The sequence below is a fragment of the Zingiber officinale genome, chromosome 8A (assembly GCF_018446385.1).
Source record: "Zingiber officinale cultivar Zhangliang chromosome 8A, Zo_v1.1, whole genome shotgun sequence".
Taxonomy (NCBI): domain Eukaryota; kingdom Viridiplantae; phylum Streptophyta; class Magnoliopsida; order Zingiberales; family Zingiberaceae; genus Zingiber; species Zingiber officinale.
The window spans coordinates 26,535,540-26,552,488 of record NC_056000.1 but is presented as its reverse complement, the minus strand read 5'-3'; the positions used below and the strand labels follow the sequence as shown (position 1 = coordinate 26,552,488).

Sequence of the window (16,949 nt, the reverse complement as noted above, 5' to 3'; positions counted from 1 at the left end):
TAGCAGTATGGCGTCAGGTAAGCTTTCTGACAGACACATACCGAGGTATGGGCTGCGGACACGTATGCGCCTCGGTGGACGTGTAGGAGCGCTTTCACCGCTCTATATAAAGAGCCTTATATTTCGCCGGAGGTACGCGTGGGACACCTTTGGAGCCACTTTTTTCACTAATTGTTTGCCTGACTTGAGCGTCGGAGGTTCGCCGCCGGGAACCCCTTCCCGGCCTGACTTTTGTGCAGGTTCGCCGGAGGTTCGTGCAACCAGTCGAAGATCCACGTCAACAGCCGGGGAGCGCCACGTGCCCAGCGTCCGTTGATTCAGCATTCGGACAGGATCAATTTCTATTAAATTCAGCACATTAAACTAAAATCGAGTATATTTTGAGATGAAAAAAGAATCGTACTCAATTTGATAGAAAATATACTAGATTATAAGTTAATATACTCAATTTAAGAGGATTTATACTGATTTTTAGATTTTTTTGTACTTAAAAATATCATGGGCAATTAGATAAAGATGTTTGATTGGAGAGTGAAAATAAAGATTTTCATGGATGAGAATTACATGCAAAGATTTATTTACCAATAGGAATTGCATACAAAATTATCCTTAAAATAATCCATAGATTGTAATACATAACATAAAAATGGTAACATAACATATAGAAAATAAAATAAAATAAAATAAAAATCTTAATATATAGAATAAAAAAAGATTATAAGGCATAACAGACAATTTTCATAATAACAATTTTTACTCATAAAGGGTGCGCATACAAGTTTGTGTGCCTTTTGTCGTGCGTTTGATTTGTTTATGCACGCACCGTCTTATTCTTATTGAACAAAGCCCGTCGTCATGATTAGAGAGACGTGGTGCAAATTGAATGAACTGACACGACGTAGTCCATGGTGGCCCTGCAACAAAGGGCCATCGACGTCGCCGCTTCCTCCGCCACTCCATGGTCGGTCGCCGCTCCACCACTCGCTGCCGGCACAACGCTACTACAAACAAACTCCAGTGCACATGCTTTCATCCCGCCTCCGTAGGCTTTGCCCGGCTGCCGCTCCGGCCCACACGTCGCCGGCGGGCCCTCCCCTCCCGCCTACTTCATCCACCACCGCTTGCTTCGTGGAGATCAACGCACCGCACGGCACCGCACCATCGGCCGTGGATGGGATTGCGAACGCGCGCCGATAACCTGTTTGTCCTAATTCCTCTATGAGTCGAACCTTGACAAGTAAGTGTTCATCCCGCAGCACGTTAGCAAGACATCCGCATCATCACCAGAGGAGGTATTTAATTCCAAAGTAGTGTTTATGTTAAACTTTGCCTCTGATGGGGGGCCATTGAGCATGACCCAGACGGCGCAGAACAGGGGCTCACCCAACCCACCCCATACTGGCGCAGACAAAAACATTAAATAGAAGAGACAGCATAGCTACAAGGATGGGGATGGAAGACAAAGATGGTGGGGATTTTGGAGGTCCCCATTGTCGGCGGGTGGTCGGAGGCAACCTCCACATGCAATAGCTAGCTCCTTCTCTTGATATTATTTGAATGTTAAAGATTCAAGATAACGACATCTGTTTGGCACATCTCCATCAGGTAGTTAAAGCATTTTTAGATGTCCTAATATCTTTCAGTGTTCTCTTTCAATAAATTCTTTGATTTGGAATTTACATCTTAGAGTTGGACTGTGAGTGATAAATTTTGGCAACTAGTAATGATACTTTCGTATAACTAAATATTGCTCATCGTGAACTTGGAGTAAAAAAATATTTACTTGTTGTTCTTGTGTAAGTAATCGAAGATAGTTCTTGCCTTCTTGGAAGAATGCCACTTGCAGAGTCCCTGTACTTTTGCCCTTCTTACTCGCTCAAAAGTGGATCGACCTGAAACAAACCATTCAGTTTAGAGTACTAAGATGATGATGATGATGATCATCATCATCATCATGCTCCAAAAGTATGTGAACTTAATATGGTCTCCTTATGTCTTGTCTTGCATCAGTTTTGATAAGGTATTAAGGTGTGGTCTCCTCTCCTCTTAGTGTTAGGTTTATGGACCAGCCATTTTTTGGACTTATTTAGCAGCTTACTTTTCTTGTTATGCTTTGAGATCTTTATTATAAGAACATGAATCTGTCAAAATCATTGTAGGAAGTTGCAACTCGCTAGGTTGGAAAAAGTCATCAAGAAACTATTGTAAGGTTCTCTTGAAAGCACACACTATAAATAAATAGAACTTTTTTTCTACAATTCATTTAAGAATTTTAAGTTGAATTTTTTAAACTGTTTTCTATGCTTATATAACCGTTTGGGTGCTTGTTCTTGCGGCTTGTATTGGATTGATAAAAGAATTACTGGCAGCATTGCTTTTAAAACCTGATGCATTCCCCTTATAGAACTGGATTAGTTTGACCTTCAAATTCTGCTTTAACCAGCCAATCCAGTGTTAAAACCACTGAGTAGTAGATCATCAAAACTGGCATGGGTTAGTTCAGGTAGAATTATTGAACAACCTGTTCGATTATAAACCTAAGTGTGGAATAGTATTGTTCAAGCATGGTGTATATCCTGATGGATCAGTTACTTGGACAAAACTCCTCTTCAATACAGTGAACCTGACATGGAGGATAAGTATACCACCTAAACCATCTTTGAATTTGACACTGCAATTCAAATTTTTAAAGATAAAGATCGAAATTGGATGAATACATTTCCACACTTCTAGAAATGCATTCAGAATATTAATTATCTCTTTGTTCAACTCATCCAGTTGAGTATTCTTTGTCTATGTTGGAGTATTTTTGTTGCTATATAACTACATTGGTATTTTAGCTTCACCATTAGGCTGGAACAATCTTGTAGTTTGCCCATTTTCCCTTTATTTTCCTCCATGTATTTCATAGATTATAATATGCATTCTGGATAGCATTCTCTTTCAAAAAGAAGAAACCAAGTAGTAATAATTGAAGAACATTTCGATCAATCATATCTACTGTTGTTCACGTTTCCTTGGGATCATGAACAATTGACAGAGAAATCAATGCCCACATTACTCCAGTCTGTTACTTATAACCTATTCTCTTGGATCTGATCTGTGGTTCTATATAAATAGTTGAAATTTTGCTACCATCCAGGATCATGAACTGACCTTAGATTTAGATGCGTTTTGGTTATAAGCTAATTCTTGGGAAAAATGTCACTCAAGATGCACTTTACTTTTTACTTTAAAAAAAATGGGTGTTCCCATCACCTCTGATATTCCCATCACAGCTTCTCTTTGTTTGAATTATTGAAAAGTGGACAATTTCAGTGAAACTGTAATTGTAATTTTTCATTTGAAATTCTGAAACAAACAAAGTGAAGAGTTTCAGTAAAGCTGAAAAGTCCTCCTAACTCTACTTGTGAATACTTTTAGGATGGCTTTTCCCTCAAGGCAAAAGTAGCTAATTTCAATGAAATTATTCACTTTTTAATAAACTAGCTTAAAGAGGGGCATAATTAACATATTAGTGCTTAATAAACTCGCATTAAAAGGGGCATCATGAACATATTAGAGGTGATGAGGTGTTCCTTTGGTAAAATTCAAATCCCTTTGGATAATTTTGAAAATAAAAGCCGCCCTTTTAATTTTTACCCTTAATAACTACAGATGCAATGATTGCCCCTTCAGCTATTCAATGATTGTGGATCAATAGGCACATCAAACTATGAGCAATGCCTAAGGCTTATCAGTACTTGTAGGCATGTAGGTGAGGAAATCCTATCAAAGGCAACTTGCTAATTTAGCAACCTAGCTAGAAGGCCAGAGGGTATTGATCTGGATTAAATGACTGACTACTCTTCCATTACACTATTCCATAACTTTTCTGAACAGATTAGTAGTACATGAACTCAAATATTTTGCACTTCCCTTTTCTCCTTTCTTTCTTTTCTTTTCCTGATCAAGCGAGACTTCTGAATGCTAATGTCCAATGCTTTCATACAAGTTTTATTTAAAATTCACACTTGGACATCATGTTGCATTCATATGCATGTTTTTAACGTTCATGTCACGAGCATCTCACAAGGGAGGGGAATCCAGCTCCTGTTGTGAAAAGATGGAGCACCTTCAAGCACACATCTTTCATTGTTGCAGATTACAAGACATGGACATCCTGACAAACTTGTGCAGTATATGTGTTCCAACAAGTACAACCAAAATAAGCATCGCACAAGATGTGCCCCTACCCATCACCTCCATCTTTTCACCAATAATTGTCACGTCTATCCTCTTCCTGTTTTTCTTATTTCTTCTCCTCGACTACTTGCCTCCTCTAGCCTTTCACTCCTCTGGAGGATCCAATGCGTTGCATTAAGAACAATATCTTCTCTTGTTTTTTAATGGGAAAGAGCCATGGGAGTGATTGACAACTTCTTTATAATATACATATGTCAATCTATGGGCCGGTAGTAAATTAATTCAACATCAAATCTTGCTCTTCTTTTTAGGTTATTAAGTGGTGCAGCTATTTTGCAGGAAGCAGAAGGGCAGAGGTAGTTATATAACTCCTTTAATATATAAACTAACCTTACGTAGCACCTGTAAGCATCAATTGTTTTTAATTTTTTTCTCCTTGAGTTAGATTCGCATGCACTGCCAAATACTGAGGTGATTGAATGTTTGCATGTATCCAACTTTAGGATTCGTAAAAGTATCTCTACTATCAATGATGCATGGTTTTAGTGACAAGGCAAACGGACAGGTCTGTTGTCTTTTATCTTCTCTGCAAAAGTTTTTGTTTTAGAGAAGTAATCAAGAAAAGAAACATCTTGTTATTCTCCTTAGTTTATCGAGTGCTTAGGCATCTTGTTACCATGCTCTGCTTCCATTTGGACACAGGGCTGCCTGAGCATGGTAAGATGTCTCTTCCATGAAGACATAGATGTATCGACACATTTTCATCAACCTTTTATCTCTTTGCAAGAATAACCTCTCAAAGTTACTTGTACATATGGCTCCAGGTGTTGTTTGTTTGACCTTTCTCCTTTTGTAACTTCATCTAGAGATCTATAACCATGCAACCTTCGGCTTTCCATGCTCATATGATGTTCAAATTTGAACCTTACAATCTCAGTGTCTTGATTTAAATCCTTGTCTATTCAAAGAAATTGTCTTATTGTTCCTCATTTTGCATGTTAAACTTGCAAAGCTGAATCAATTTACTTGTTTATCTTGTGATATCTTTCTGAATCCTAAATCAAATTGTTTGCAATGAAATGTTTCCATTTTATCCTCTATTTGAAGCTCCTCTGCTCACTGATTAGCCCTTTTCCTATATATTTGCTTGCCTTGTCTATTCTTGTCTTTTTGTTGTGTGATACGACTCATTGCCCTTTCTTTCTTCTACTCTTCCAAAAAGATCTGCGCAGCCATTTTGTCCGATTCGTTTCCACTTCAGATGAAAAAAAAACTCCCCTCGTTGACCTTTATAACCCCTGTTCTGCCTATATAAGCCGCCACCCTTATCCTTTCTCACATCCATCTCTCTCTCTGCTGTCGCAACAATTCTCTCTTTCTGTGAGTTGATTGTGAAGAAATTAACAAAGGATCAAGAGGCATGCTGTTGGGGTGGTGGTCATGGTGGTACTGTTTGTCGCTGGTTCCAGTGGCTTGCATGGCGGTGAAGATGTTTGAGTTGTTGTGGTGGAGGCCGAAGAGGCTGGAGAAGCAATTCGCGGAGCAAGGCATAGGAGGCCCCCCGTACCGCTTCTTCCTCGGCTGCCTCAGGGAGATGGTTTCCATGACGCTGGAGGCCTCCTCTAAGCCGATGATGCCTCAGACCTCTCACAATATCCTCCCCCGAGTTCTCCCTTTCTATCACCATTGGAAGAACATCTATGGTGCTTCAATTGACCTTCTCTGTGTGTTTCTTCGACGAGATTTTGCTTTAATCTCTGTTTTTTTTTTCTTTCAGGTTCCACGTTTCTGATATGGTTCGGCCCCACGGCGCGCCTCACCGTCGCCGATCCCGACCTCATCAGGGAGATATTCCTCTCTCGGTCCGACGTCTTCGAGCGCTACGAGTCGCACCCGCTGGTTCGGCAGCTCGAGGGCGAGGGCCTGGTGAGCCTGCGCGGCGAGAAATGGGCTCACCACCGGAAGATCCTCACGCCGACCTTTCACTCGGAGAATCTCAAAGTAATTTGTTAACCGTTCGACTGCCTCTGTTTTTTATGCCTATAGTTAGCGTCGGCTGACCGATTGATTAGCAACGCGTGGATCAGCTGTTGATACCTTTCATCGGCCGGACTGTAATGGATATGGCGGAGAAGCTGCCGGCGGTTCCCGGCGTGGAGGTGGAGATTGACGTATCCGAATGGTTCCAGACCGTTACAGAGGACGCCATCACGCGCACCGCGTTCGGAAGGAGCTACGACGACGGCAAGGCCATCTTCCGGTTGCAGTCCCAGCAAATGGAGTTCGCCGCCGATGCCTTCCGCAAGGTCTTCATCCCCGGCTACAGGTATATCTGTTTATACGTGTCTCGTCAATCGATTCCAATTATACTCTGTTCTTGCTTTAACTTCGACTATTAAAAACCAGATTTTTGCCGACGAAGAAGAACACAGACTCGTGGAAGCTAGAGAAGGAGATCAAGAGAAGTCTGATCCGGCTCATCGGTCGGCGGAAGGAGCAGCCATCCGGCGAAGCGAAGGATCTGCTGGGCCTGATGATCAATGCGGCCAGCGGACCAGGTGCTCGACTCCGCGCCCCGACGACGCCGTCATCGGCGGTGACGTGCTCTGCAGCTGCGCCGATTACGGTCCGGGACATCGTGGAGGAGTGCAAGACGTTCTTCTTCGCCGGGAAGCAGACCACCTCTAGCCTTCTGACGTGGGCCACGGTGCTCCTATCCATGCACCAAGAGTGGCAGGAACGCGCGCGAGCAGAGGTTCTCTGCGTGTGCGGCCCACTGGACATCCCCTCCCGTGATCAGCTCGCCAAGCTTAAGACGGTAAAATCAAATTCTTCGATTGTATTGATCCATACGAATTTCAAGGGTAAAATTTAATCGCTGCTCATCGCCGCAGCTGGGGATGATCCTGAACGAGACGCTGAGGCTGTACCCGCCGGCGGTGGCGACGATACGGCGAGCGAAGGAGGAGGTCAAGCTGGGAGGGCGTCGGATCCCGCGCGGCACGGAGCTGCTGATCCCCATCGTGGCGGTGCACCACGACGCGGCGCTGTGGGGGGAAGACGCGGCGGAATTCAACCCGGCGCGGTTCGCGGACGGGGCGAGCCGGGCGGCGCGCCACCCCACGGCCTTCATCCCCTTCGGCCTCGGCGCGCGGATGTGCATCGGCCAGAACCTGGCGCTGCTGGAGGCCAAGCTGACCCTGGCCATCATCCTCCGCCGCTTCGCCTTCCGCCTCGCGCCCTCCTACATCCACGCGCCCACCGCGCTGGTGCTGCTCCACCCGCAGCACGGCGCGCCGGTCCTCTTCCGATCCTTAGGATCTCATCTGTAATCGAAGGAAGATGTAGCATGCATGCATGCATTTCTCTGGGGACTCTGTTTTTTCTTTACCGCCGTAATTTGCGTAAATTACAGAGGGAAAATTAACAAAATTAAAAGAGCAGGCGATTGAATGGCGAAGATGAAGACGATGATGATGATGAGGAGGAAGAAGGAATGAGGATGTTGGTTTCCTTGTTTCTTTCGCTGTCACAGTGGGAGGATGGATGCGGTGTCGCTAATTCGGTACGTCGGAGAGGCGACAGAGAGTCGGCACAGTGACAGGCCGCATATAGTGCCTGGTGAGGTCGACCCCAACCGGAACATGTCGGCTGTGTCCTCTTCTCAGCCTAACTAATTGGGATGAACGGTCCACGTCCTGTCTCCACCAGCACTAGCATCACTACTCACCCGACCACTGCCTCCTCCTACCTGGTTCACATCCAGCCATTCGCCGCTACTTTCCATCCGGTCCACCGCTCCAGCTCACAATTAATTCTTTTTGTTTTTGTTTTTTTTTAAAATTTTTTTTTTGTAAAATTGAGAAATTAATTAAATCCTCGACTAGAGCTATTGAAGTCAGTATTGGTCGATTGAACAACAACTGACTAGTGTCGAACGAAGTTAAAGCTAGCGAGGGACTCGAGAGTAACTCACTCGTAAAAGAGTTGAGAGTTCCTTTAGCGGTCTCAATCTGCCATGGTCGAATGTCATAACAAGCTCCATTCATGGTAGAGTTGACATTCACATTAGTAGCTAGTGGGATGATCTCACTCTCAAACAATGGTACTCTTGTCTCCAAGCTACCCAACCTCTGAACTCAACTTGGATGCACAGTGCACTTTAGACTTTCCCATAACAGTCCACTTTGAATGTCTTTTTGCTCATGGCCTCCGATGGCTCAAAAAGATATGATGGGTTTGGACCACCTCAACAAACACCATTATATGTTCATTCCATTTTCTTAGCGATAGCAAGACAATCCACTCCTCTTCGAGCTAAGTGAAAGTCCATATCTTGAAAGTGAGTAATACTCATCCATCAACTTGTGCCACTTTTACATCCTTTCCCTCACCCTAACACCCATAATGTACCTATCTATCAATTCGTGCCACCTTCACATAATTTTATGAGTTTGAATCGTAAATAAGACGGCCATTTGGTGACCGTTCTAGCGAGCGGACAAGCATGTAACGAACTCCATTTTTAACTTTCTTTTATTGGTAAAACTCTACGAGCAACAAAACTTACCTAAGCGTACGATTGTTTATACTTAGTGTCCTTGTATAATGGAGAGGACAAAAGAGCTTACGATTCTCTTGGAACAAAGGGTAAAGGATCCCTATGCCCAAAGTAGGAAAGCATGTCGAACATGGAGTCGACATCACTGTAAACTACCTTGTGTAGGCTAACTCCATATGACCACCCCATGTGACAATTGAATTCAATGTTAACAAACTACTTGGAAACGCTCTTGGACGGACCACCATCAACCGACTTGAAATAAGGGAAGAGAGCTCAATCAAGATGAGACAAATTCAAATGCCCGTCATGGTAGGCTAACCATGAGTAGTCCAACTCCATATGACCCCATGTGATTCGAATTCAATGCTCGCGAACTTGTTGGAAGAACTTTTCAGATGGACCACCGTAAACCGACCTCGAATAAGAGAGCACTAGCATGGTGAGATAGATCCAAACGCCTATCGAAGCAATCTAAGAATGAACAAATCCAACTCCATACGATGCCCATGTGATTCAAATTCAATGCACGAGAATTAGTTAAAAAAAAAAAAAAACTCTTAGACGCACCACCGGGAACGACCTCAAGCTAGAGAGCCCCAACATGATGAGACAATCCATATGCCTAAGTTGTCGGTGCTTGTCTAAGCAAATCGAGAATGACTTTGAAAAATATAAGTGAAGTCTAGTGTCTATGAACCAACGAAGCATCCATAAATGAAAGTGTTATTTAAGAGATTGATCATTTTTTTATAATTGCGATACAATAAATAAAACAAAAAGTGGCATATCAATTAAAATTAAATTCATTTTTTTTTTAAAAAATACATAAAATCTTATTCTTCGTCCTCAAATAGTTTCTATTTCCCGACACGAATCGCTCGTCGGCTCAAAGATCCGTCCAATAGAAAACCAATCCATCCTTTTTTTTAGATAAAAATATAGTTGCACTGCGGCATTGCCATAGCAGGCATAACGTTCGTTATCTCCTTCCGTTTCTCTTCGTTGACCTCAATCAAATCCAGAATCCCGCAGAACAATCGTAATCCTTCTATCTTGATACGACGTATTATAAATGACCACAAGTTTAACGTGATGTCGATATTCAAGATAATACGATGGTTAAAATTAAAATAAGGCGACAGTTAAATTAGGATGTATGTATTTAAATGAACAATCTCTTAGAAGAACTTCTAGTATAAATTTGATTTATCATAGAGTCGGCTAAACGTACGGGACTCAACTCCTCACTCTTCATGAACAATTCTTTTTGTATAAACTGGGATGACGATAAAATCGACCGGACCTACAGAACTCAGTTACTCACTCCTCATAAACAGTTATTCCCACATAAATCCGAGCGGCCATATAGCCAGCCAAACCTATGAGACTCAGCTTCTCACTCTTATGAACCAGGTTCTTGCATAAACTTGGGCGACCATAGAGCTAGCCAAATTTATGGGATTTAGCTCCTCACTCCTCGTGAACAGGGCTTCCAGCATAAATCTGGATGATCCTAGAGTCGGCCGGACATATAGGGCTCAACTCCCACTTCTCCTGTGCAAGTCTCTCAGCATACAGTAGATCGGACCCATAGCCGGTTGGACCACCAGACTCAGTTCCTCATCTCTCCTGGGTGCGGCTCCCAGCCTACATCCGCACGACCCCATATTCGATCAGACCTCCAGACTCAGTTACTCTTCTCTTCTGGGCACGACTGCTAGTTACATCCGCCCGATCCTAGAGCCGGTCGGATCTCCTCTAGGAGACAACATTGTCAAGGAATCATAACAACTTGCCAGAGAATAATAGCTACTCACTAGAGAATATTCCCTTATTCTAGCATATACACCCAATGGAACCTTCCTCTGCCTAGAGGAAGACTATTGTATATACTCAATCACCCGACATATATTGACATTAGACATTCTCCGATGCTTCATTATTACAGAGGTTATGAGAGTCAGTATAAAAGAGAGGTCCTCAACATTGGCCATGTACACTTACATACGCATACTCACGTGTACGCATGCTTACGCATCCACATTTACCGTTCTATTGTTCACATTCTTCTCCATTTTGGGTCGGCTACTATTCTGACTTGGGTATCAGAATGTCTGCGCTAGGGACCCTCTCCCTGGTTCTCGCTCTAACGCTCTCATTGGCTCTGTCTATAGTGTGCATAGGCCCGTAGCTTCCAACTCAAGGTCCGCAGCTCCCAGCTCGAAGTCTTTCCTCTGTTAATGCTCCTGTAACCTCACCGGTCGCTCATCTTCTCAGCTTCTAGACAGGATCAAATTTGACGTCGTCTGTGAAAACATTCACCTGTTTCGGAACGTAAGGATGGACATAGTCGAAAAAAAATCAATATTGCCATGACACCGGAGGAATAGGAGTTTTTTTATAAATGTTAAGGCACAAGTACTGTCTCGGGAATAAGCCACAGATTCTTACCCACACCGAACACCTATAGCCTCAGTAGAGGAGTATCATGGGCCAGAGAGAAGATCTAAGCAAAAACAATTGTTTGAATTCCCTGAGCATTTTTCTTAACGCCTACTGAGTGTTGTACCAAAATTGAGCGATTGCAAGGCTCCTCAGCAATGAATTCACCCAAGAGGAACCCTAGGCGAGACAAAACTCCTGCCACCCGGGAATCCCCTGAACAACCTAGTGTGTCTTTCTCTCAAGAGGTACTAGATGAAAAGTTACCTAAGCATTTTTGACCTTTGTTGGTTGGAGAGTATGGTGTAAGGTAATTAGCGTGCTAAACACGCGAAAATGCAGCGGAAACTATCTAGTTCCACCAGAAGATCCATACGAAAGGAAACCATATACTAAGATTTACATGAGATGGAGTTATATCTTTGTTGCTTGTCCTTCGCAATCCTGATAGTAACGTTTCTTTAGATGCGGATCTTAGCGTGATCAAGTGGCCGCGCCTCTATGGTATCCACACAAACAAGTCTCGTTTGTCTCACAAACTCACAAAGTGGAGAATGAAACAACCAAAGGTTGTGCTAGCAACCCTTCTTGGGAGTTTAGGCCAAGTGGAAGAGAGGAGGAGGAAGAAGAGTAAGAACACCAAAAACTTATCATAAAAATGAATCCAAAAATCCCTTTTTGTAGATTCATGAAATTGCCCCATGCCTTAATGTCAATTGCCTTAATTGACATTAATATTTGTCTTCATCCAATGAATCAAATGCATCCAATGCATGAGCAATTCAAATTGTTCACTCTTCATCCAATGCATGAGTAATTCAAGTTGTACACTCCTCTTTCTTCATGAATCCAAATTCATGAAATCACTTAATGAGTCCAACTCATTAATCATCAATCCAATTGACTCAATGAGTTTAATTCAAATTGGACTCAATCCAATAGTTGGATCCAATTGAGTTTAACTCAATGAGTCTAATTTGAATTAGATTTAATTCAATGATCCATCATATGAATCTATCTCCATTTACTTATTCTTTGTGTGTGACCCAATAGGTTCTCGTAACATTGGTAATGTATCCAAATCAACATTTAGATACATAAGCAATGAGTGACATCTACCAAGGCATCATTGCTACCCAAGTGATGAAAATTTTGAGATCCGACTTAACCTTTCCATGGCTATTATCTTGTATGACTCAGTTTCTCTATCCTTGATATCTAGATTGATCAATAAGGCATAGATCGTGTCATCCTCTGATTAATCTTTGTGTTTCTTGATCTAAAAGTAGACACACTCAATCAAATAAATTCAATATCACATATTGACTCATTTTAGCATGACCATGCATTATTGTGTCATACTAATTAAGGGGCCCACAGATATCACTTCCGTCATATGAAAGGATAGATCTCATCTACATCACTCACATCCCTCCGCATAACTTATTGCATACCCAGTGATCGACTTTATGGTCGACCCTGTTACGGGTGACGTTTATCGATACTAAAATATATAACTCCTTATGTAGGGAATCGTAGTGACTTTAAGTCTAAGGACTATTCATACTAATAGTCACATGAGAATGTTTATGACACTCATATAACGATCCATAAAACATTCTCATGGCGGGTCATTCAGTATATATTCTCTAATATATGCGCATGTGTCAACCTGATATCTCATATCCATGACTTATGAGATTAAATCATCCGTTGACCTATATGCTAGTCTCAATGTATTAATATTGTCCTTACATATTAATGTTTGAGTAGGAATAGTTAAGAGTAGTGTTCTATGTATATCTACAATATCTCACTATCAATTTATCCAATTGATATGTTGTATATTAGAACCTTCTACTCTAGGACATTATTATACTTATTCATTTGACACTGAATTGAAGTAAATATAATAACCAACTTTACCTTTATTAATAATGAAATATGATACAAAAGGAGCCCTTTACAATCATCTCATAATTGGTACTAGGGCTAATACTAACAATCTCCCACTAGCACTAGTGCCAATCATTGAAATATCTAATACCCAGTGACCTAGTATGACCATCATGCTTCCTCTATGCCAAAGCTTTGGTCAAGGGATCCGTAATGTTAGTATCGATCAGTACTTTGCATATCCTCACATCTCATCTATCGACAATCTCTTGAATGAGATAGAACCGCTGTAGTATCTAATACCCGACACCACCATTTAAACAAAATACATACCCTAACTGTGATCTAGAATCATCCTTGTCAGTTTGGAAGCTAGCATCAGTGTAACTCTTTACAGCAAGCTCTTCATCGCCTTCAAAAATCAAGAAATAATCTTGAGTCCTTCTCAAGTATTTAAGAATATTCTTGATTGCTGTCCAGTGACCTTCATCTGGATCTGACTGGTATATGCTCGTCATGCTTAATGCATATGAGACATCTAGGCGAGTACAAAACATGACGTACACGATGGACCCTATAGCAGATGCATAAGGAATCTGATCCATGCGGTCCCTTTCTTCCTTAGAAGAGGTGCATTTAGTATTCGAAAGACTCACACCATGTGACATTGGCAGGAATCCCTTTTTGGAATTATGCATGGAGAAACGATTAAGCACCTTGTCAATGTATGTTCTCTGACTTAGATCAAACAATCTCTTAGATCTATCTCTAAAGATCTTGATGCCTAAAATGTAAGCTACTTCACCTAAGTCCTTCATTGAGAAACAATTCCCAAGCCAAGTCTTCACTGACTAAAGAATAGGGATATCATTTCTAATGAAAAGTATGTCATCTACGTACAATATGAGAAAGATGACTGTGCTCTCACTAATCTTCTTATAGACATAAGATTTATCTTCATTCTTAATGAAACCAAACATTTTAATTGCATCATCGAATCGAAGATTCTAGCTTCTAGAAGCTTGCTTTAATCCATAAATAGATCTTTGCAACTTACAAACCTTTCCAACATTCTTTGGATCTACAAAACCCTCAGGTTGTGTCACGTATACATCCTCGAGGATATTTTCGTTAAGAATGCAGTTTTGACATTCATATGTTAGATCTCATAATCATAGTAAGCTGCAATAGCAAGCATAATCTGAATGGACTTAAGCACCACAACTGGTGAAAAGGTTTCATCATAGTCTATACCATGAATTTGCTTGAATCCTTTAGCTATCAATCTACCTTTATAAGTATGCATATGTCCATCCATGTCAGTCTTCACTTTGAAGACCCACTTCCACCCAATAGGTTTGATCCCTTCAGGTGAATCAACTAAAGTCCATACTTGGTTAGTGTATATGGATTCCATTTCGGATCTCATGGCCTCTAGCCATTTCTCATAATCTGGGCCCTGTACAACTTCCTAATAAGATGTAGACTCATTGAGACCAACTAGCACTACATCATCGTTGTTAAACAAGAGAAAATAATATCTCTCAGGTTGACGACGGGTCCTATCAGATATGCGTAGAGCTTGAGCTACTTGAACAGGTTGTTGTTCCATAACTTCTTGCGGTGTAACAAAATCATGATCCATAACATCTTGTGGTACCTGTTCAGTTTCTATCAAGGCGTTGGTGCTAGTTTGTGTATCTTGAATTTCTTCAAGATCGACTTTACTCCCACTAGTTCTTCTAAAAACAAATTTCCTTTCTAGAAAGACATCAGTTCTGGCAACAAACACTTTAACTTATGTGGGATTATAAAAGTAGTAGCCCTTTGTTTCCTTGCGATATCTTACAAAATAACATTTGCCTGATTTGGGTCCTAGTTTATCTGAGACTTGTCATCGAACGTAAGTCTTATAACCCCAAATCTTCATGAATGATATTTTGGGACTCTTCCCAGTCCATATCATATATGGTGTCTTTATGACGGTCTTATGAAACGCGGTTAAGTGTGAAAGTGACTGTCTCTAGAGCATGCCCCCAGAAGGAAGTAGGAAGTTCTGTTTGACTCATCATTGATCATATCATATCTAATAAAGTATGATTTATTCTTTCTGATACACCATTCCATTATGGTATTCATGGTAGAGTGAGTTGAGATATGATCCCACACTCAACGAGATGATTATGAAATTCTTGGCTAAGGTATTCCCCATCTCGATCTGATCGGAGCATCATAATACTCTTGTCAAGTTGATTTTGTACTTCATTCTTGAATTCTTTGAATTTTTCAAAGGATTCAGACTTGTGTCTCATTAGATACACATAGCCATACCTACTGAAATCATCAGTAAAAGTAATGAAGTAATGATAGCCTCTTCTAACTGCTATTCTGAAAGGGCCACATACATCTGTATGTATGAGTCCTAACAAGTTATTAGTTCTTTCCCTATGTCCACTAAATGGAATTTTTTGTCATCTTGCCTTGAAGACAAGATTCGCATGCCTCATATGATTCAAAATCAAATGAGTTCAAAATGTTGGTGCGGGAAGCATCCGACGATCGAACCCAAGTTTTGATAATGGCAAAGGAATTCAAAGTTAAGTTGTTTTATTATCTAACATGTGTGAATGAGATTTTTCAGGAAAGTCCTAACTGCGGTTAGGAAGGTGGAAAACCTTAGGGGGTGGTAACCCTAAGTGGAGGAAAATCCTAAGGGGCGGTAACCTTAGGTCATAGGGGAGGTAACCCTAGGTGGCGGAAAATCCTAGGGGGTGGTAACCCTAGGCAGAAAGTCCAGTCGGTCTGGAGGACCGGACTGGCATCAGGTTTGCTCTCCTGAGTGGAGTATGTGTGGACACGTTCCCCGCGGAGGGAACAACAGGCGTCGGTTCGACCTAGGATTTCCAGTAGGAAATCCGAAGTCAGAACCGGACAGTCCGAAGGTTGTCAATTTATTTACTTATATATTATATGTTATGTTCTAACTCTGTTTTGCAGGAGATTAATATTTTTATACAGGGTTAGAATCGACCGGGATCGGTCGACCGAACGTCTGGATCGGTCGACCGAACCCCCAAGCAGCAAGATCAGATTTCCAGATTCCAGACCGGGTTCTACCAGGGGATTAGTCGACCGAACTTTGGGATCGGTCAACCGAACCAAGGATAAGCAACGACTGGAACATGCCGGATTGATCGGGTCTGAGGAGCTGATCGGTCGACCGAATGACGGGATCGGTCGACCGAATGACGGGATCGGTCGACCGAACCAAGGATAGAAGTTGACCAGATCGAAGCGGAGTGAGCGGATCGGATGAGGAGATTATCTGATCGATCGACCGAACGTGGGGATCGGTCGACCGATACGCTTCAGGTCAAACTTGATCTCGAGTTTCAAGGATCTGGATCAGATCTATAAAGACTATAAAAGGAGCCTCGGGCTACAGCTTCAAAGACAACGACAGACAAAATTCAAGTGATCCTTTAAAGTTGTGCACTGCTCCGAATCACTTCGACACTCCGACGATTGATGACTAGCTTCTTCATCTTTTTGTATTGTCGGTATAAATTCTTTATTAAAGCTCTTGTACTCTAAAGTTGTAAAAGATTTATAGATTGATAGTGATTGCCCACCGAAAGCGTTCAACGATCGTGGGCCTTGGAGTAGGAGTCGCCCAAGGCTCCGAACCAAGTAAAAATACTTAGGTCTTCTTTTTGTGTTGTGCTTTTAATTTCCGCTGCTTAACTCGTTGTTTTTCCAAATACGAAAAGTGAAAGTCACGAGCGCTATTCACCCCCCTCTAGCATTTCTCGATCCAACAATTGGTATCAGAGCGGGGTCGCTTCGATTTGGTGCAACCACT

At 41.9% G+C, this 16,949-nt stretch overlaps 1 protein-coding gene across 2 annotated transcripts; it reads left to right on the top strand.

Annotated features, from left to right (window-relative positions):
- The first annotated feature begins 4,337 nt into the window (after positions 1 to 4,337).
- On the top strand, positions 4,338 to 7,574 carry LOC122008125 (cytochrome P450 734A6-like). Of its 2 annotated transcripts, none has more exons than XM_042563728.1 (5): positions 4,338 to 5,888; positions 5,963 to 6,186; positions 6,258 to 6,511; positions 6,592 to 7,003; positions 7,080 to 7,574. In XM_042563728.1, exons 1-5 carry the CDS (start codon positions 5,606 to 5,608, stop codon positions 7,515 to 7,517), a joined length of 1,611 nt encoding a protein of 536 aa, XP_042419662.1. In that variant the 5' UTR covers positions 4,338 to 5,605; the 3' UTR covers positions 7,518 to 7,574. The 2 variants fall into 2 exon arrangements, with proteins under 2 accessions (XP_042419662.1, XP_042419663.1); XM_042563729.1 differs by having other exon boundaries at positions 4,339 to 5,888; positions 6,273 to 6,511.
- The last annotated feature ends 9,375 nt before the right edge of the window (positions 7,575 to 16,949 follow it).

What these genes read in the sequence shown, in the direction of transcription:
- LOC122008125 (XM_042563728.1), top strand. Translation starts at nt 5,606, where the DNA reads ATGCTGTTGGGGTGGTGGTCATGGTGGTACTGTTTGTCGCTGGTTCCA. An exon ending in TTCACTCGGAGAATCTCAAA is followed by an intron (nt 6,187 to 6,257) that starts GTAATTTGTTAA and finishes CCGATTGATTAG; the next exon opens with CAACGCGTGGATCAGCTGTT. An exon ending in AGCTCGCCAAGCTTAAGACG is followed by an intron (nt 7,004 to 7,079) that starts GTAAAATCAAAT and finishes TCATCGCCGCAG; the next exon opens with CTGGGGATGATCCTGAACGA.